The sequence below is a fragment of the Bombina bombina genome, chromosome 1, assembly GCF_027579735.1.
Source record: "Bombina bombina isolate aBomBom1 chromosome 1, aBomBom1.pri, whole genome shotgun sequence".
NCBI lineage: Eukaryota > Metazoa > Chordata > Amphibia > Anura > Bombinatoridae > Bombina > Bombina bombina.
The window spans coordinates 568,326,239-568,348,426 of NC_069499.1; the positions used below are offsets into that span (position 1 = coordinate 568,326,239).

Here is a 22,188-nt window from a genome sequence, read left to right on the forward strand (position 1 = left end):
GACATTTAGGGATGCTGTGATATAGGACTAAACAATAGTGTAGACTACCTTCTTATAAACTATAGGTAGCAAGTATGCACTGAAACTTTTTTGAGGAACATAGTTGCATATGATTTAACTGATAGCAGAGGAACTAGACAAATCCCATTAATGTGGCCTAAACATGACTTTCCTATATTAGCTGAAAGCAGAAGGAGGGGGCAATAATGTATAACCCTGACAGAGCAGCTTCATATTAAGTAAAACAGAACTCTATATCTAAGCTTAACTATGCATCTTAAAGGATAGGAACATATAACATGAGAAACAGTCCTCAATGACCTAACCAAAACCTGGGAGACTATGTAGATAGGCAGTAGCGTTCAGCCCACCCCAGATTTCGGGTGAGCCAAGTAGAATAGCATCAAAATGGAAATGAGATGCCTTGTCAATCCCAAATCCTGCGACTGTGTTACTATGTAGACAACATAGTCCTGGAGGGAACAGTTTAGTGAGCCGTGCTCCATCTCTGGCAAAGTCTGATCTGGTTTAGACGCGTTCTCTCCCCTTCTGCTGAGGATCATCTCAGATAAGGCAGTATGCAGGGACCCGGCTTCTGTGCGATTGCGAGAGAATGTCTCGAGTTTCAAGGGTGCCAGGTGTGTCGGTACATACTTAGTCTGCGCGGCAGTCAGATCAGCGTCCCTCGCACACTGACCACCAGCTGACTCTGAGATGGTCACCGAGATCTCCTGCTGCGAGGTCGCCTGTGACTCCTGCGGTAGTTGCTTAGCTAGGTCCAGTAGCGCCAGGAAGCTTTGCCGCAAATCAAAGAAGTAGTCATCCAGATGTGACAACCTCGTTTCCTCCTCTCCGTCAGCGAGCTCCATGTCGTCGGGAGGTCAATCTGCCGAGAGATGTTGAGAACTCTGTCGCCCTCCGCCTTTCCCTGAAACAGTGTGAACCAGACACCAGCGGGAAGGGGAAACAGGGGGGTGGGGGTTCAGCCGCTCCTAACTTGAAGCCCAAAGTGCGCTGTTTAATTGAGGCTGTATTAATAAAACGGGAATGCAGTAGAAGCTTGAGTATAAGTCCAAGAATAGTTTCAGAATCTTGTTAGTCCACTACTCACTACTGAACAGTGATACACAGCATTCCGTTTTAGTGAGGGAGTAGAGAAGGCCTAAAATGGCGGATCAGCTTCACAATGGTTCAGAGCTGCGTCATACCGGAGCATAATGTCAGAGCTTCCTTATTTTAGTCTCACGCAAGCTGGCTTATGTTCCACCTGATAATATGTCAGAATAAGGTATAAGTTGAGTATAGTCCTTAGGAGAAAGAGACTTTTAATGAGTTAATATAGGATTCTTTTGGAGAGCTCAGTGTAGAGACATCTTCTCCTCTTGGCAGTTAGCTCCGCCCCCCCTTTTAAGTTTAATTTTGACTTCACTGTCCCTTTAATGCCATGGCTCCCCTGCAAATCTATGTACACAGAATCAACCCATACTAAGTTTCTAGAAGCTCACAGAATAGAAGATTGTTTGGAGTGGAATGGATCTGCACAAGGACATTTAGTTAAACTATTTAAATTATTATTATTAAAGGGACACTGAACACAAAAAAAATTTTGTGATTCAGATAGAGCATGCAATTTTAAGCAACTTTCTAATTTACTCCCATTATCAATGTTTCTTCTTTCTCTTGCTATCTTTATATGAAAAAGAAGGCATCTAAGCATTTTTCTTGGTTCAGTACTCTGGGCAGCAGTTTTTGATAGGACAACTTAGGTTGTTCACCAAAAATGGGCCGGCATCTAAACTTACATTCTTGCATTTCAAATAAAGATACCAAGAGAATAAAGAACATTTGATAATAGGAGTAAATTAGAAAGTTGCTTAAAATGTCATGCTCTATCTGAATCACAAAAGAAAAAATTTGGGTACAGTGTCCCTTTAACCCCTTAATGACCGAGAACGTGCAGGGTACGTCCTCTTAAAAAAGTCACTTAACAACCAAGGACGTACCCTGCACGTCCTCGGTTTGGAAAGCAGCTGGAAGCGATCCTGATCACTTCCAGCTGTTTTCCGGTTATTGCAGGATGCCTCGATATTGAGGCATCCTGCAATAACATTTTTTACCCCTCCGGTGCAGAGAGAGCCACTCTGTGGCCCTCTCTGCACCGGACATCGATGGCCGCATTCGTTGGTGGGTGGGAGCTGAAGTGGGAGGTGGGTGGGCGGCCATCGATGGCTTCTTAGAGAGGGGGGCGGTATCGCCGGGGGCGCGCACGGGGGGTGCGAACCACTTACACTACAGAAACTGTTTTTTATTATGGGGAGAAAGGAGGGATAAAATCCCTGATAAAAAAAGTAATCTAAGGGATCTGGGAGGGGGTGGGGGAAATCTACACTGCAGAAAAAAAAAAAAAAACATTTTTATATGCAAACTGGGTACTGGCAGACAGCTGCCAGTACCCAAGATGGCCCCCAATAAGGCAGAGGGGGAGGGTTAGAGAGCTGTTTTTTTTTGGGGGGGGGGGGGATCTTACACAGCAGCATATGTAAATATGCTATATAAAAAAAAGGATACCTTTTATTTTAGTACTGGCAGACTTTCTGCCAGTACTTAAGATGGCGGGGACAATTTTTGGGGTGGGGGAGGAAAGAGAGCTCTTTGGGAGGGATCAGGGGGTCTGATGTGTCAGGGTGGGAAGCTGATCTCTACACTAAAGCTAAAATTAACCCTGCAAACTCCCTACAAGCTACCTAATTAACCCCTTCATTGCTGGGCATAATTCACGTGTTGTGCGCAGTGGCATTTAGCGGCCTTCTAATTACCAAAAAGCAACACCAAATCCATATATGTCTGCTATTTTTGAACAAAGGAGACCCCAGAGAAGCATTTACAACCATTTGTGCCATAATTGCACAAAATGTTTGTAAATGATTTCAGTGAGAAATCTAAAATTTTGAAAAATTTAACGTTTTTCTTTAGTCGATCGCATTTGGCGGTGAAATGGTGGCATGAAATATACCAAAATGGGCTTAGATCAATACTTTGGGTTGTCTACTACATTACACTAAAGCTAAAATTACCCCAAAAAGCTCCCTACATGCTCCCTTATTAACCCCTTCCCTGCTGGGCATAATACACGCATGGTGCGCAGTGGCATTTAGCGGCCTTCTAATTACCAAAAAGCAACGTCAAAGCCATATATGTCTGCTATTTCTGAACAAAGGGGATCCCAGAGAAAAATTTACAACCATTTATGCCATAATTGCACAAGCTGTTTGTAAATAATTTCAGTGAGAATCCTAAAGTTTGTGAAAAAATTTGTGAAAAAGTGAACAATTTTTTTTATTTGATCGCATTTGGTGGTGAAATGGTGGCATGAAATATACCAAAATGGGCCTAGATCAATACTTTGGGATGTCTTCTAAAAAAACATATCTACATGTTAATGGATATTCAGGGATTCCTGAAAGATATCAGTGTTCTAATGTAACTAGCGCTAATTTTGAAAAAAAGTGGTTTGGAAATAGCAAAGTGCTACTTATATTTATTGCCCTATAACTTGCAAAAAAAAGCAAAGAACATGTAAACATTGGTTATTTCTAAACTCTGGACAAAATTTAGAAACTATTTAGCATGGGTGTTTTTTGGTGGTTGTATATGTGTAACAGATTTTGGGGGACAAAGTTAGAAAAAGTGTGTTTTTTTCCATTTTTTCCTCATATTTTATATTTTTTTTATAGTAAATGATAAGATATGATGAAAATAATGCTATCTTTAGAAAGTCCATTTAATGGCGAGAAAAACGGTATATAATATGTGTGGGTACAGTAAAAGAGTAAGAGGAAAAAATTACAGCTAAACACAAACACTGCAAAAATGTAAAAATAGCCTTGGTCCCAAATGGACAGAAAATGGAAAAGTGCTGTGGTCATTAAGGGGTTACTGTAATCATTTTTCTCCTTCCAATAAAGTACAGTTGAAATGTTGAGCTCCCAATAATTTCATTCATTTTAATGATCTATGCAATATAATCTATATATAACCAAATCAGTAATGGTCTGATAAAACCGGAAAAATAATCAGAAAAGTTATAGAAAAACAGGATTTGAATTGATTTAAATCAGTCTTTACTGACTATTGATTTAAATCAAATCCACACTGCTTAAAATTATATACATATGATTTTCAGTGTATTAATGGTATAATCGTTTACTTTATATTAATTGTGTTAAGGGCTTTCTCTTCTTTAGATGGATTTTCAAATTAGTTGGTCCAAGTAATATTTGTGTTGCCCAGAATATATCTCTGATCTCAATTTAGAGATCACAGGATACAAATGTTTCTACTTTTTGTACTAAATCCAACCAAAAGTTAGCCATCTCAGATATTAAAGGGACACCAAACCCATGCAATTTTAAGCAACTTTCTAATTTACTCCTATTATCAATTTTTCTTCGTTCTCTTGCTATCTTTATTTGAAAATGAAGGCATCTAGGTTTTTGGTTCAGAACTCTGGACAGCACTTTTTTTATTGGTGGGTGAATTTATCCACCAATCAGCAAGAACCCAGGTTGTTCACCAAAAATGGGCCCGCATCTAAACTTACATTCTTGCATTTCAAATAAAGATACCAAGAGAATGAAGAAAAATTGATAATAGTAGTAAATTAGAATGTTGCTTAAAATTTCAGGCTCTGAATCACGATAGAAAAAAATTGGGTTCAGTGTCCCTTTAAACAGAATAACATTTTACAGAAGAGCATGTTGATATCCAGCAGATATAACCCCTATTACAGACATATTATATGGAAAATGCTATCCATATGTGCCACCCATGTCAAATGCTGCCTGAGTCCCGAGATCACACCGGTCCAATTAGCGAGCTGGTCCTGAATGGCAGTTATCTAAAATGTGAATAAAAAACAGGAGGCAACACATGTCCAAGAAAAATTTAAAAAAAAAAAAAAAAAAAAAAAAAATTGTGAATAATGAATGCACTAATGATTGTAAAACACCAAAATAAGGTGCTCAAAAGGCAAGCTGGACCTTACAGTAGTCCAAAAGACTGAACCTCCCACATTACTCCAACAATGTTTACCATTGTATACATTCACTGCATGTGTTTTACAGCACCAGACTCCTTGCTTACGTTTCCCCAAAGTAATGCAACATATTGTATGAGGCATTACAATATATATATATATATATATATATATTTATATTTATATTAGGGATGCACCGAAATTTCGGCCGCAGAAAGTTTCGGCCGAAAATGGCATTTTTGGCTATTTCGGTTTTTTTGCCTGTTATTTTCGGTAAAATTATTGTGCAGCATGTTTAAAATGTGATGCTAGCCTAGAGCTGTTGTTTGAATTTATTACTTGACTTACTGTTCTGCATATAGTAATGAGTTTTCTAAGACTATACTTTATTTGGATAATTAGTAAAAAAAAAAAAACCCTGTTAAATACGATTCTGTTACATAGAACTAAATGAAGAATAATACAGTATATTGATATTTATAATTGTTTTAAATAGGGATGCACCAAAATTTTGGTCGCAGAAACATTTTGGTCGAAAATTGCATTTTTTGCCTTTTTTTTTTTTTCTTGGTAAAATTATTGTGTAGCATATTATTGTTTTAAGATATTTTTGTCCAATTTCAGTGTGTTACTTTCAATAAAAAGTGTGTGCTTTTTTTTATTGGCTCTAATTATGCAAAAAAAATAAAAAATAATAATAATTTGAAAAAAATACATTTTCGGTAACCGTTTCGGTTTTCGGCCAAGTGCATCCTGGATTTTCAGATTCGGTCCAGAATTTCCATTTCGGTGCATTATATATATATATATATATATATATATATATATATCACACAAGATGATGTAAAATGAAGAAGAAAAAAAAAATTAACTAGCTATTTAAAAAAGCACCAAACAATGTATATTTATACATATATACATCAAGTAAATAGGTTTGTGGTAAATAGTAAGCCCCGTAAACACATATGCTCTGTGAAAGAAAGGAAAAAAACAACAACAAAAACAACAACATGGCCCATGGACCAACAAGAACTTGTGTGGCTTCTTTGACGACAAAGTTAAGATAATTCTAAAGCTGTCCTGAGGAGCAGTTAATCAGACAAGCGATTACAGCCTCCTGGTAGGTCTTCTAGGCAATCCAGACATGTGGGAGGCTTCTTGCTTTACAGATTTTACTGTGCTAAGTGAACATTACCTAATAGGCCATGACTACATATAGGCCACAACTTGCTATGGAACTCTAATTGTATATTGTCAACACATGTTGTAAGAGGACAGAGAATGGAGGAGCAGCTGGGCATGGCAGTTTTATTGAATTTGATTTCACTATTGGAAACAAACTCTTTCCTGACATCAGGAGGTTGATCAAAGTTTGGTTACTGTGATATAACAAACAAAAAACAACAAAAAACACACTACCACATCACAATTAGTTATCCTCAGCAAACATGTAATAATGGCAGAAGTTATATTGTACAGTTTCTTCCTGTTCTACATCGCCAAAGCAAAATGTCATTAACTGCTTGTCCTCAGCTTTCCTATGAATCAGGATTATATTATCCCAGAAGAAAATTAACAGGTGGCGAAATTGGTAAACAAGGTTTTATAATTAGAATCCTGTAGCAGGAGTTGGGGAAAAAAGAATGGCAGCACACATTACTCCCTCTGCTCTCCATGTTCATGGAAAATGGATTGTAAATTAATCTTATTGATAATTAACATGTTCAATCCAGAAGTTTGCAGTATTTTAAAATGGCCATGCAAGTAATGGGTTAATTTTAAGGAACAGGCATGAGCAAAAATTCATATTCAGCACTCATAGAAATTAATGCAGAATACTGCCGCAGGCAGCAGCATTCTACCCCAGATCTTTTTAGTGTAAAAGTGCAAAAAAAAAAAAAAAAAAACAACACATACATTTCTGTGCAGATCCAGATTTGTGTGTTGCACTTTTACACTAATAAATCTGGTGCTGATAATAGCCAAATGTTGCTGCCTGTGGCCATATTTAGCATTCCTTTCTACAACAAATGCCGAATATGGATTTTTCCTTATGCCTATCAAACATACATTAAACACAGTAAAATTGAATAATCAAATGCATAATTAAGAGACAATACAAAAGCACTGTAGTCAGAATTTCAAATAAGTAGTAGATGTTTTTCTGACAAATTTCAAAGTTCTGTCAATTAGCTTTCCCTCTGCATCATGTGACAGCCATCAGCCAATCACAAAATACATATATCTATATACTGTGAATTCTCACACACGCTCAGTATGAGCTGGTGTCTCAAAGTATGCATATAACAACAAAAATGATGGTGCACATTTTGATAATGGAAGTGAATTGGAAAGTTGTTTACAACTACTTGCGTTATCTGAACCATGACAGTTTAATTTTGCCTGTAATGTTCCTTTATTAAAAAAAAAAAAAAACACACTAGGATTTACCAGTGCTTCAAATAAAGGGAACTTCAAACATCATGATGAAAATTCCTTTACTTGCAGCGAGTTTATGCTGAGTGGAGAGTGTCTGGCCATCCATGGCAAAACGCTATTTTCTCAATGAGGTGATGTTTTCACCTCTTAGCCAATAGAATGCTAGCCATTGGCCCGCACGGCTATTTTCTAAAAAATTGAACCTTCACCTCACTTGAAAAATGTTTTTTTAAAAATTGTGTTTTGCCGTGGGCGGCCGGAGGCCCTCAGCTCCGCCTAAAGTCGCTGCAAATAAAGGAATTTTCAGCATGAAATTTTTTAAACTTCATGACTGAAAGTCCCCTTTATTTGTAGCACTGGTAAATCCTAGTATTTTAAAAAAATGCTATGATTTACCATCACTTTAAGAAATCACTTCTGAAAAATATGCTGTTTTAACAAAAGCAAAACATTTTGTGTCAACATTTTTTTTAAAATTGCAAATAAAATGCAAGTTTAGCCTCCTAATTTATTCATCTCATCTAATTATGGACTGAACATTTATTTACCAAGAATACAATGTATACAAGAGCTCCCACCATCCCATGCATGAAACACACATGATACAGATAAAGCATGTAATTTTAAGAGGCGGTTCAATTTAATTTTATTATCAAATTTACTTCATTCTTTGAATGTGCTTTTCAACAAAAGGCATCAAGATAGGCTCAGGAGCACCAATGCACCACGTGGAGCAAGCTGGAGATTGGTTGTTACACAAATATGCCTCTTGTTATTAGCTCAATTAATGTGTTCATCTTAGAGTCTGCTCCAAAGCAGCAATGCTCTACTGGGACTGTGTGTTTAACACTTTTGAAGGTTTAAGCACATTGTTCTATGAAAGGAATAGTGCAAAAATGAAATTAACCCAAGAACATGTTTTTGTTGTTGCACTTGTACGTCCCTTTAAAGCAGAGCTTTCCAAACTTTTCATGTTGGTGGCACACTTTCTAAACCTACATTATTTTGCGACACAGTAATTCAGTTGTACTAGCAAACATGAGGTTAAACTAATTGTTTTAAGAGATACAAACACATACATAAATGATATAATAACGAAATGTATATACAAGTAACAGTATGTATGTGCAAGAATTAATAACACCAATAGCTACTTACTATTTTAATGGGATGTATGAGGTTGATGGGATAAACACAGTTTCTGAATATTTGGTGGAATATTAGATAAAGACACTCGCATTTCATCATCAAGCATTTTTAAGCTTCCGCTTCCTATCCAAATATCAAGAGCAGGAACAGCAATGCACTACTGGGTGCTAGCTGTAGGAAAAAAAACACACACTTTGACTTCTGACTTCAACTCACCGTTTAAACTGCCGCCCTCAGAGCTCTACGAGTCCACAGACTACTGCCCGCACTGCAAACACACTGCTATCCCACTCACTGACTACACGTGCAGCCACAAGCCGATTGAGGAGACTACACGTGCAGTCAGGAGCCAATGTGCCGCCAATGGGAATAGTTTGAGTTCCCAGTGAGACCCACTAGGTATCTATCACTAGACAACCATGTGATATGTGTAGGAAGCAGGCGGAAAGTCAGAAACCAAAAAAAAAAATTTTTTAAAAATTTAGATTCAAAAGAATTTGTGCTGAAGCAGGGACACACCTACACACTGCTGCCGACACACTAATGTGTCACGACACACAGTTTGGAAAGCACTGCTTTAAAGTAAGCAAATCACTTACATGTTACTATAAATGCTACAGTGCCATCATACCATGCACTCGTCCCTACTGTTCCCATGTTACTCGGAGCTGTGAAATCATAATTTGTTTTAAAGTCATATTTATAACAATATCACAATAAGGACATTCCATTCTTAGTTATGCACAAGCCATCGCAAGTCCCTAGTAATTGCTGCATTAACCATGCTGTAATTAAAAAAAAAAAAAGGGAGGGTGAGAAATTCCAGAAAACTCAGAGAACAACATAAAATGCAACAAAAGGTTGTATGTACAAAATGTATAAAAATAGTACCAGATGTAAATACAAAGCATTGAATCATAACACATCAAGAGCTTCAGGTTATTATGGCATGCTTTAGAAAGGCACTTCAGAATTTAACAAATACTGTATTTATTTTTCACATGCCTGCTAATTTTGAACATGGCACTAATTGCTTGTGTTTAGAGACAATAAAAATGTTATATATATATATATTTATTTTACACAAACACACATCTAAACTAACTTCATTACAATGGCAATTAACAGATTTGATCATTCCACACCTACCCTTTAGCAAGAGATCTAGACTTTTCATCCCATTCCTCATCAGAGCTACTTCCTGTGGCATCAGAATCCAACTCCTGTTCAATATGACCTAGAATCCCTCTTGAGGATACTGTAAACTTTCTAATGGCTGCTGGAGTGTAGCAGTTTTTACTATTTATGCTGGCACACAAGTCATCAGGTTGTCTAGGTGAGATGCTCTTTAAATTAGTCGGAGTACATTTTTTGTGGTGACTCTCATCAAGTCTTTTTAGCTTGTTTTGCTCTTTCATCTTTCGAAACTGATGATTTACAAAACATTTTATCTGTTGACTGCAGTGTTCTACAGAATGCTTTGCTAAAAGAGCTTGCAACCGCATCTGGTTTCTCTTTGCCCGATTCAAAAGTGCTTGCTGCTGGTTTAAGCATCTCAGAAGTACAGAATTGGCTTCACTTTCTTTAGTAGTTATGTTATTGGGCACATCTGCATGGTCATTATTACAAGCAACAGAAATAATTTCTCCAGCTTTTGCACCATTAAATATATGTTTAGGAATGTGAATTCCATCTACCTCTTGAGCTTCTGTTAGTGTCATATCCCAGAGTTTGTGTACATCTGCTAAAAGCTGGCTCACAGTCCCTGGAAAAAGTTCTCTTTTTACTTTTCTTTCAGGCTGAAAACTCACACCAGAAAGTAGGGGGTGTGCGTCTTTCTTTATGTGAAACCTCTGCCTGCACACATCCTGCTCCTCCATTTTCCACACTGGGTTGCTTTTACTTTGTAGATTCAAAGCAGCACTGGAAGTAAGAAAAAAGACTGTTTGATAATGTGCAGAGGACTGGGAGCCAACATGCTTTAGGCTCATAAGTTCTGTCTGCAGGCATTGCTCTGTGTCTGCATATATCACACTGGAGCCGTTGGCTTTTGAAAGGCTGCCCTGCTCCATTGGCTTGGAATTCTCAGTGCAAAAACCAGTCTCACAGTTCAAACCGAGTAAAGACAGGGAAGGAGAGAAATGAACCTCATGCCCCTGTGTTGCTGTTTCTGTAAGAGCTGGGGTCATTTTGGCTTCTGAAAATGGCAGATTGCGACAGTTCTGCAAGAACACAAAAACAACAATAAATGTATATTCAACACATTATAAAAATCTTAAGAACCTCTGCAACAGATATTCTGATACAAGATACATTTTATGAATAAAGAATAGTTAAAATAAAAATTTTAAATGATAGACTCTCTAAAGTTTTTTTTGTTTTTTTTTTTTTAATTCATTTTTAGATTTAAAGGGAAACTAAACGCAAATTTTTTGTTTCATGATTCAGATAGAGTATGCAATTTTAAGCAACTTTCTAATTTACTCCTCTTATAATTTTTTTGTTTGTTCTCTTGCTATCTTTATTTAAAAAGCAGGAATGTAATGCATAGGAGCCGGACCATTTTTGGTTGAGATCCTGGGTTATGCTTGCTTATTGGTGGCTAAATGTCAGCCACCAATAAGCAATTGCTATCCATGGTGCTGAACCTAAAATGAGCTGGCTGCTAAGATTTACATTCCTGCTTTTTAAATAAAGATAGCAAGAAAACAAAGAAAATTTTATAATAGGAGTAAATTAGAAAGTTGCTTAAAATGCCATGCTCTATCTGAATCATGAAAGAAAAAATGTGGGTTTAGTGTCCCTTTAACTTCCTTACTGGTGGTGTCAAGGATCACTGCAAAAATTGTATTAGTAGATGATATACCTTAAGGTTCTATGGTTACAGTTTGCAGCTAGAAAAACAATTTCCAGTTATTCATCAACAGCCTGGTTAGAACAACATTGTTCTAGAATAATAACGTCTGAACCACACTGCCGTGGCTGGAATTTTTAATTGCAGTGTTACTTTAAGTATATTTAAAAAAAAAATGCTTCATAAATAAAAAGCAAATGAAAACACCGCGTTATAGTAACTATCTTTCCGTATCTACCCTTTCACTAGAAAACAATGACGCACTAGAACAATCCATGTGTCCTACTTGCTAAATATTTTGGTTTTGCTGTATAAACCTTGGACAGCAGCCAAATGTTAACATCTGTAATAATATAAACTGGAAGTTATAGAAAGTTTGTAAACTTTTAGCAGTTCTGGAATCTCGTCATCTTGTCCCCTTTGTTGTAAATGTACCTGTCTAATAATTCGTACCTGCATCACTTTATTGAGTGAATGATCTGAAGTTCATGCTACTCCAGTATTTTTAAATTTCACCACGCGCATATAAAACTTATAACTCTAATATATTCGATGTACCCATGTAAACAAATCACGCACACGAAATTCTCTTGTCAGATCGTGGCTTATAATCAAACTGCCAGCACCTCAGTTGTCATCAAAGATTTAACCCCTTTTGAACAAAGCGATCTATAGGGGAAAAGGTGAAAAATCACAGTCCATCTAACTCCTCCCCTAATGGATTTCACGTTTGTTCAGCCCACGAACAAGAGTCTATTGCCCTCTATTGGTCACCGCTATCCAATCAATATCACCATACAAGCGTGCGCACTTACCTCCGCTCGCGCGGACTTGGAGGCCGCGCATTCGCGTCGGCAGCGATATACAATGAAATAGAAATGGCGATCACTCGTAGTGAGAAAAAGCTATGATGCCACTCACCCTCTTCAGTCGGATGGACTTGAAGAGGATAGTATGTAGATACGTGAAGTGGCCAGTCCCTCAGCGTGCGAGGAGGCTTTCTTCCTTGTCGGCTGACTCTTGGCGAGTGAATGCAAGCGCCTCCCTCTGTTCTGTTATTGCTTTACTCTGAAATGCAGCTCCCGCCCATCAATCACTGCCCACCTAGAAGTCGATGTTATCCAACCGCCACCGTAGTATAGTTCTTTTGGGACGAGACACAGGGGAAGACATCTGACCAATCTTATGCTTCGCTTAGAAAGACACAGACGAATAAGAAACAGAGATGCGGTGGGTTTGGACCTCAGGGAAACGTCACTGGGCAGCCAATCTGAAGCTGGGAAAATGTTTACATCTTTCGCCAGAGAGAAGACAATCCCTGATGATTGACGTTAGCATTATCCAGTAGTAAGTAGTTTTAGGTGGTACTTTAGTCTTGTAAGGCGGGGCTGCTACAAATCAACAATACACGAGAAGCTATGTTATGAATGGTGTGTAGTATTTGGTGTCACGGAGGTCCTTGCCTCCTGGGATCTGAGTAATGAAACTACTATGCTTTTTTTCCTCGTATATATCGCAAATAAGTGGTCTCTGATTTAGAAAGTTAGTGGGCACATAGAGACTGTACTTTAAGAGTTAATCTTAATTTTGTTTTCAGGTGGTGTCGCATTCTTAAAATGCTTGAAACCTCGCAAACAAATCTAGAATTACTTGCATACGTATCATTTATGGAAAATGCAAAACACACCTCTCTGTTGATTACAAAGCCACATACTATACATTACAACCAGCAAGTGACAGCTCTGCCGTCAAACTGAGGATAGTCCTATTCTGCTCTATAACAGACTTCTGAATTTCTCTGTAAATTTATTTTCTTTCTAATGACACAGTGAGTGCTGAGTGCACGGATCATCAATTACTGTTTGGAATATCACTGCTGACCAGCAGGAGGAGGCAAAAGAGCACCACAGCAAAAGCTGTTAAATACCATTCCCTTACCCACAACCCCCAGTCATTCTCTTTGCTTTTATCAGCTGCAAGGAGGGGTAAAGTTAGGTGTCTGATTCTTCAATCAAGAGTTTATTTTAAAGCAGAGCAGGTTTGCTCTGATCTTTTCTGGGGTCTAGCCGTAGTCCATGTCAGTCTCTTCAGTAGAGCAGTGGTGGCTTTTAAGCATTTGGGAACTTGTGGGGTATAATCCCCACTGTGCCTCTCAAACAGTTTGTTGCTGCCCTATCTTGGAAGCCTGAGTAAGTTTATTCAGTCTTTCCTTTTTTCCACAGGTCCATGTGAGGGAAGGTCCCCTCTCAAACTAGGTGAGCTGTCCTTCTGCCGGACAGAGGCATATTCAGGTAAGTGCCAAGTTTATTTTTCTTTTCTCAGGGAAAATTTGGCACTTCAGGAGTTAAATCTGCAGGGGTCGTTATTTTTAACAGTTTAATATTGGGGTTAGCTTTAAGAATGGGCAGATTAAGCAGGCACTGGGGACGTGAGGAGCTCTTTATTAATTATTTATTAATCATTTTTGGTGGGCTCAGTATTTGTCCTTTTATCCGGTTTAGCACATGGACTGGATGGCTTATTATTTAGTTATAAGATTTGTAAACCGGATCGGTTGTTTTTACAGTTTGTCTGTGTCTAGCAGGGAAGGTAGGTACCTCAGCTTCATAGCTGAGGTGTAGGGACTGTCTGGTATTTCAGGACGCTGCTCCGTAGTTAAGTTGAATTATAAAAAGTTAAAGAGACCCGTATTGTTTTTGTGCAGTGTTTTTTTCCAGGGGAAATAAATGCAGTTATTATTATTAATTATTTCATTTAATATGTACATGTAGCTTGTGTTTCGACTCTAGATGGAACCACCAATTTTTTTTTATTTTTGGTTCTTTATGTATTGTAGAACTTTGTGTTATAGGGATAAGCTTTTTGAGCCTGAGCCATCATTATTCTGGGCGGATGCTGTTTAAGGGTCTCCTGTACCAGATATGTTGCAGCTTCTCCTCAAGCGTACCAACTTTTTCCGTCCACATATGCAGTGCCCTGCGTTTCTTCTCATGCTCTGTCTGGAGTTAACTTGCTAGACATTGCTGACCAGGTATTCTCTGTGGTATCTGGGGCGCTGTCGGTTTTTCCCGTGCTGCAGGGAAAGTGCATGAGGAAATTTAAAGAATCAGTGTGCAAGGTTTTTGATCCTGTTGTGGCTACTCAAGGTGCTTCCCCTCCGAAGTTCTGAGGAGGAAGATTCTTTGATACCGTCTGAGGGGGGAGTCTCAGATTCAGACAGTGTAATTCCTTCTTCTGATGCTGAAGTTGTATTCTTCAGTTTTTAGCTGGAGCAGCTCCGTCTGTTACTTAAGGATGTTTTGGCTACTTTGGGTGACTCTGTTACGTCTGTTGTAGTCAATCCTATGAAGTCTAGTAGACTGAACAAGTACTTTGATGTTTCCTCCGCTGTGGAGGTATTTCCTGTTCCAGAGCGTGCTACAGTGATTTTGCACGGGAGTGGGAGAGACCTGGTTTTTCTTTATATCCATCCCCAATTTTTATGATTTTCCACTTTGGCTAAGGGAATCACTATCCCATAGAGGTTTTCTGTTCCTTTAAGGATCCTATGGCTATGAAGTTGGAGGTATGTTCACCAGGGTCTGCTATGGCAGTCTGCGGTGTGTATTGCCACTGTCACCAGCACGGCAGCCGACTAGTTTGGTACGTTGTCTGATTCTATTCAGACAGATTCTCCTCTTGAGGAAATCCAGGATAGGATTAAAGGGACAGTAAACACCAGAATTTTTGTTGTTTAAAAAGGTAGATAATCCCTTTATTACCCATTCCCCAATTTTGCATAACCAACACAGTTATAATAAAATACTTTTTACCTCTGTGATTACCTTGTGTCTATGCCTCTGCAAACTACCCCATTATTTCAGTTCTTTTGACAGACATGCATTTTTAGCCAATCAGTGCTTGCTCTTAGGAGCTTCACGTGCCGGATCTCAATGTTATCTTTTTTTTAAAAAAATTCTTTATTAGAAAAATTGTATAAAATGTACGAAAGAGAAAAGAAAAAGATAAGAGTGTGAGCAAAACTTCAAACACATAACAAGAAAAAAGTCATTTGGGATATTATTACATCTATAAAAATAGTTAACCATCACTGATTTATGGTACCCCACTGTTTCCCCTTCTTTCACTTCACTCTCTTTCCACTATAATTCAACAATCTTTAATCAAGACGCTAAATATCTTCGTACTATTATCTTATCGATTCCAACAAATATGGAACCTGTCCATTCCCCACTCATCCCCACCCCTCCAAGCATAAAAGAAAAAAGAGAGAAGAAAAAAGAGAGAAGAAAAAAAAAAAAAGGGGGCAAATTAACCCAATACTTCCTCGCTTCCCACAGACAGTGGGATTATTTGTGATATACTTAACACAGCATCTTCCCCCATATACTTAATAAATCCCAGCCATGTTTTCTTGTAACTCAAAACATTTCCTTTGTTATAAAATTTAGCATCGTAGGCCTCCAGGAACGCCTGTCCGAGTTGCTTTTTTTTTTACTGTTCCTATGGAGGGAATCTTATCATTGACCCAATTTGCATAGAGTAAGGATCTCGTTAAAATTATGACCCACTGTATAAATTTAGTGTTTACCCCCCCAGTTAACCTCCTTATTTAAGAAGATAGAATTTGCTCCCAATAAGTGAATCTTCTTCTTTGTAACCATAAGAAGGAAATATTCAATTTTACCCCACATCTGTCTAACCTTGGGACATGAAAACACCATGTGGATTATAGATGGATCTACCTCCCCACATTTTACACATTTATTATCTATTAATTTATTCAATTTTTGTGCCCTTCTTGGGGTAATATAGTCAAAGTGTATTAATCTGAAGTGAGATTCTCTGAAATTGGCTGACTTTGTAATATTCTTAATAATTTCAAAACTCTTGGGAATAATCACACTGGTACTAAGGTTATAATTGCCCCACCTATTAGTGTAATCTGCAATAACTCTCTCCATCTCTGGGGTTTGTAGTATTCCATATAGAATAGATAAAAAGACCCTTTTTAACTCTTGGACAATCTAGGATCGGATGTTTATGAACAATCCTTGATTCTTCGACTAACATTTGCAACAGATAATGTTTTGCCTGAAAAAAGTAAAACTTGTCTGATGATGGCACATCATATTTTAACTGAAACTCCCTGAAATTATAAGGGCGTGTCGATAAAGGATTGATCAATTGATTTATATATATATAATATTTTTAAGCCTCCAACGATTAAATAACATAACTTAAGCCTGGAATAAATCTAGGATTTCCCAAAAAGGGCAGATATCTAGTGGTCATATATCCATAACCTACCGATCTCATTGCCGTCCTCCAAGCCCTTATAATATCTTTATAAAGAGGATGTGTCCGAGTTCCCTGTCTGAAGCGTGCAAAATAAATGGCAAAGATAATGGCCCACAAACTGCATCCTCTATTTCACGGTTCGAGAAATTATCCGCATGTGTTAACCAATCCAATGGATATCTTATTAAAGCTGCATTGTTATAATTTTTTAAGTTAGGGAGAGCCAGTCCCCCTTTAGAGATTGGAAGATATAATTTTTCTAATCTAATCCTCGGCTTTTTCCCTTTCCACAGAAAGTGCCGGAGTTCTTTCAAAAAATTGCGGATATCTATATCCTTTATCATTATTCAGAGCATTCTAATGAGGTAGAGAATTCTGGGTAGAATAAACATTTTAAATACCGCCACCATTCCCGTTAATGAGAGCGGCATATTAACCCATTGTTTCAATCTTTGAATATTGTATTGAAGGGCTGGAGTAATATTTAATTCATACCATTTAGCTGGGTCTGATGATAGGTAAATTCCCAAATAACTTAAATTCTGTGTTTCTATGAATTGATATATTTGAGTATCCATTGGTTTCTTTAACCATAAGATTTTGGATTTAGAGTAATTGATTTTGTAACCTGATACCACTCCATAAGAGTCCAGTATATCTATTATACCCTTGACATATTTATCTGGGGATGAAACAAACATTAAAAGATCATCCGCAAAAAGCGACATTTTAACCCTTTCTTTACCAATCTCAGCACCTACCAAAAAACTCCTAAGAAGAATGGCCAGTGGCTCCAGTACTAGATCAAAAAGCAATGGGGACATAGGACAGCCCTGCCTTGTGCCCCTCTTCAAGGGGAAGGGGGACGATAAACAGCTATTGACCAAAACCGAAGCTTCTGAATCAGAGTATACATTCGCTAATAATCCCAAAAACCCACCCTCAAAAATAAATATCTAGCCAATACTTCCATCATAAATGCCCACTCGACTCTGTCGAAGGCCTTCTCTGCATCCAAAGATAGCAGGAAGGCCTCCGGCAGAGCCGAGTCATTCTCCCCACAGCTGTGGCTACTATACTTGCATATTACTTGGAGTATCTTCCTTATATTCATTTCTGGAGTTCTACCCATTACAAACCCCGCCTGATCAATATGGAGTAATCTTGGAAGAATAGTTTTAGGTCTATCCGCCATTATTTTCATCAAAATCTTGTAATCAAGATTTAAAAGAGAGATTGGCCTATAAGAAGATAATTGTGTAACATCTTTCCCCTCCTTAGGGAGGAGAATAATATTAGCTGACTTAAATTGTGCAGAGATCTTTTGACTATGAATAAAGAAATGATTATATACTTCCCTCAGAGTTTCTACAATATCCTCTTTAAGGCACAGATAAAACTCTAGTGGCAAGCCATCCGGCCCAGGTGCCTTTCCCTTGCTCATAGCCTTTAGGGTATTTAAAATATCTATCTCAGTGATAGGTGCATTAAGCTCTGTTTTATCTTCCTCTGTAATTTTTGGAAGCTTAATGTTTTTTAAAAACTTCTGAATAGTTTCTTTTTTAGGAGATTGAGATAGATAAAGATCTGCAAAATATTTATGAAATAATAATGTAATCTCTTCCACTTTATTTTGTATTTTACCCTCTGAGTTAATTAAACCTATTGTTTTTCTTTTATTTTTTGTTCTATTTATCAAATTTGCTAGAAATTTACTGCCTTTATTCCCAAATCTTTCAAAATATGCTAAACCTTTCAAAAGGGCTTTCCCTGCTATAGAGAGCAAAAACTCATCTCTTTCTTTCCCTGCTTTATAATAAGCTTCTCTATTCTCCTTTGTCGGCGAATTTCTCATTCTTGAGTATGCTGAGGATAGAGCTGCCGAGAGTTTCTCCTGACTAATTTGGGCTTCTTTCTTTGCTTTAATTATGTATGTTGTAATATCTGCTTTCAAAGTAGCTTTTGCTGCTTCCCAGTAAATATCTACATTCCCTGAATAATTCAGATTGTTGTATTTAAATTCCTGCCATTTTCCCTTTAAAAACTGGGCAAACTTAAATGAGTTATTCAAATAACTGGGCATATAAAATTAGTTATTATTTGGCTTATTAGGTTCCTTTATTATCAAAACTATAGGAGCATGATCTGATAATGTAAACTCCAAGATTTTTGTGTCCTCAATTCTATTGATCAATGTTCCGGATATCAAAAATAAATCTAACCGAGCTAATGTCAAATGTGTTTTTGATAGGCACGTAAATTCTAAATTATTGGGATTGAAAAATCTCCATACATCCCTCATATTGTATGATTCTAATAGAGTTGAAAAAAATTTTTCTTCATATTTTGCATTCCGATTAGGAATTGTTTTCCTCTGATTGCCCCCCAGTTTCCCTCTATCAAGGAGAAAGTCTGGTGTAATATTATAGTCTCCCATAATTATTGTCTCATACATTGAAAATTTATCTATAATTTTAAAGATGTTCCTCCAGAATTTCCAATCTAATTTATTGGTACCATATATGTTTCCAATAAAATAATCCCTACCATCTATATTTATATGTATAAACACATATCTCCCTTCCTTATCGATTATTTTTTTCTTAATTATATAATTCAGTTTCTGGTGTAATACAATTGCTACCCCCGTGCAGATTTCTTATATGATGAGCCGATAACTTCAGCTTTCCATCCCGTTCTGATTTTTTTATGTTCACACTCAGACAGGTGTGTTTCCTGGAGGCCTATAATATCCACTTTTCTTCTTACTCAAGAAATTCACAATGGCTTTGTGTTTTATTGGGTGATTTATCCCCCCTACATTCCAAGATAGTAATTTAACCATTACTTTCCTTCAAAAAAAAAAAAAAAGAAGAGGAAAGAAAAAAAAAAGGGGGGGAAACACAAAACAAAAAAAGGGGGGAGGGGGGCGGAAAGAGGGGGAAAGGGGGCAAGACCATATACCTCAAAGCAACTAAATCCTCTCATTATTTCCATCTTTATGAGTCATTATTCCATATACTTTCATTTTGATACATATTGAACAGATACCCATCTCATCATATTACCCTTTCTATATTCCTAACACCTCACAGTGAATCCCTTCCCTAGAAGGGAAAGGAGAGAGAAAGAAAAAAAAAAACAATTATGCAAAAATTCCCTTGCCTTCAGTACTTTACATTATTTTCTCATAATTTCCATTTTTTTCAATAAACAAGCTGGTATATTATTCCTGTAAGCTCTCTATAAGTATTTGAGTATGTACAAAAGAGGGGAAAAAAACAACAACCTTCATTGAACATCTAAACACATAAAACCTATACAATTACAAAAAAGCTAACCCAATTGTGCAATGATTTCCTTGCCCTCAGTGCTTTACATTAATTTCACATATTTTCCATTTTTTCAATAAACAAGCTGGTATATTATTCCTATAAACTCTCTATAAATATCTAAGTATGAAAAAAAAAACCTTCATTAAATGTCTAAACACATAAACCCATTTAAACTTAGAGTTCTCTGATCTATATCGTAAAAATGCATTCCTGAGCTGATTAGATAGCTTTAGTTCCCTAGCTTGCCGTTTTCTTTTCCAATTACACATATATGCTTTTATCTTTCCCCTCAAAACCGCTTTTGACGTTTCCCAATATACTTCAATTTTATCATAATACCCTCTATAATTATAAAACTTGGAAATGTGAAAAAATTATTTACACGCTTTTCAGCTTTTATCAATTGAAATTTGATGGAAATTATTGCGTGATCCGAGACCAATAAATCATGAATTTTGGGTTCTGACTCTAATAAAATAAGCTGCTCTGAAACAAGAATATAATCAATTCTGGAGAATGGACGATGGGTCTTGGACACACATGTATATTCATAGCTTTCTGAGTTTTTAATTCTCCAGATATTGTTAAGTTTTAAGGCCCTACAAAAACTTTTAAAATACTGGGCAATTTATTTTTTCTTAACCTTCTCCCTTTTAGTTGAGGATCTGTCTAACTTAGAACAGAGTGTCATGTTGAAATCGCCAGCAAGAATTCATCTTTCACAAGCAATTGAGTATAACTTACTTTTAATTGTGTCCCAGAACTGGGGAGAAAACACATTTGGCCCATATATATTACCTATCATATATTGTGTACCACCAATTGTTAAGTGAACAAATATATACCTACTATTCGGATCACGCTCCACTTTTAATACTTGATATTCAATTTTTTGCGTATTAAAATATAAACACCACAGCTCCTTTTTAGTGGAAGGTGTGGCCAATACTTCCCCAACCCATCGAGTCTTTAACTTGCTTAATTCACTCTCCTTAAGATGCGTTTCCTGAATTATGGCAATGTCGGGGGCGTGTCTACCCAACTGTGCTATTATTTGCTTGCGTTTTTTATTGGGGAAGAAATTCCCCCGACATTCCATGACAGGATATTCAACTGTGTACCCATTTAAAGATACTCTGTATGCTTAAATGACACATAGAGAGATGGAGCAGTAGAAAAACAAAAAAACACAGCACATAACTTAAAACAAGAACTCCTAACATATCCCTACCGAGCGAATATCCTATGTTGGCTGACTTTTGGTCACTCAGGTAACAAAATTACAAATTTTATTAACCCTATTTTCCATAAGCGTGAACCTTGGTTCCTTAAAAAAAATGATTTAAATAGCGGCCAGCAATTCCTGCGCTTCTTGGACATTATTTAATGTGTTATTTTTTTCCTTAACATCCACCCATAATTTGGCTGGATATAACATTCTAACTTTACAGCCTTTTTCGGTGAATTGAGAAAAATAGGGTTACATACTTTTCCTTTTTTTTCGAGTTTCGTTAGAGAAATCTTGGAACATCAGTATTTTATGATTATTTATAGTTAATGTACCAAGTTCCCTATATAGTTTAAACATTTCTATCTTGTCTTGATAATTCAGGACTCTAAATATGAGTGTTCTGTTAAACGCTGTATCCTCCGGTTTAGATCTAATAGTACCCACCCTATGAGCTCTCTATTTTTAACGGAAGATTTTCCTCAGGTATACTAAGAGCTTGTGGTAGTATTAGTGAGGTAAATTTAATTAAGTCTGAGTAATTCGTATTATCTGGAAGACCTACAATACGTACATTGTTACGTTGAGACCTATCCTCAAGGTCTTCGAGTCTAGTACTGATCGACTGAATATATTTTCCCTGTTCCTGGATTAAATTATTCTGGATACTAACCTGATCCTCCAGTTCAGAAATTCTGCTTCTGTCACCCTTATCGCAAATTGCCTAATTTTGTTGGATAATATGGATACTTCAGAGGTGATAGAACCCAGCTCTTTCTTAATTGCATCCAATTGGGGAGTGAAAAAAGCAGAGAGCTGATATAAGGTGGGAGGAATAAGTGATCTG

At 37.1% G+C, this 22,188-nt stretch overlaps 1 protein-coding gene and 1 long non-coding RNA gene across 4 annotated transcripts in view; one reads left to right on the top strand and one right to left on the bottom strand.

Moving 5' to 3' along the window:
• The window catches only part of KANSL1L (KAT8 regulatory NSL complex subunit 1 like), a 406,715-nt gene extending 394,214 nt beyond the window's left edge, over positions 1–12,501 (bottom strand). The window contains exons 1-2 of one of the 3 annotated variants that reach the window (XM_053698780.1): positions 12,399–12,501; positions 9,773–10,845 (exon numbers count right to left, since the gene is read on the bottom strand). In XM_053698780.1, the coding sequence (XP_053554755.1) occupies positions 9,773–10,812 (1,040 nt within the window). In that variant the 5' untranslated portion in view covers positions 10,813–10,845; positions 12,399–12,501. Of the gene's footprint in view, positions 1–9,772; positions 10,846–12,292 lie in introns of all 3 variants that reach the window. The other 2 variants (XM_053698779.1, XM_053698781.1) reach the window with 2 other exon arrangements.
• Positions 12,502–12,694: 193 nt separating this feature from the next.
• LOC128645649 (uncharacterized) overlaps positions 12,695–22,188 on the top strand; it is a 31,819-nt gene continuing 22,325 nt past the window's right edge. The window contains exon 1 of the long non-coding RNA XR_008400134.1: positions 12,695–12,824. This is a non-coding gene — a long non-coding RNA (uncharacterized LOC128645649). The remainder of the gene's footprint in view (positions 12,825–22,188) is intronic.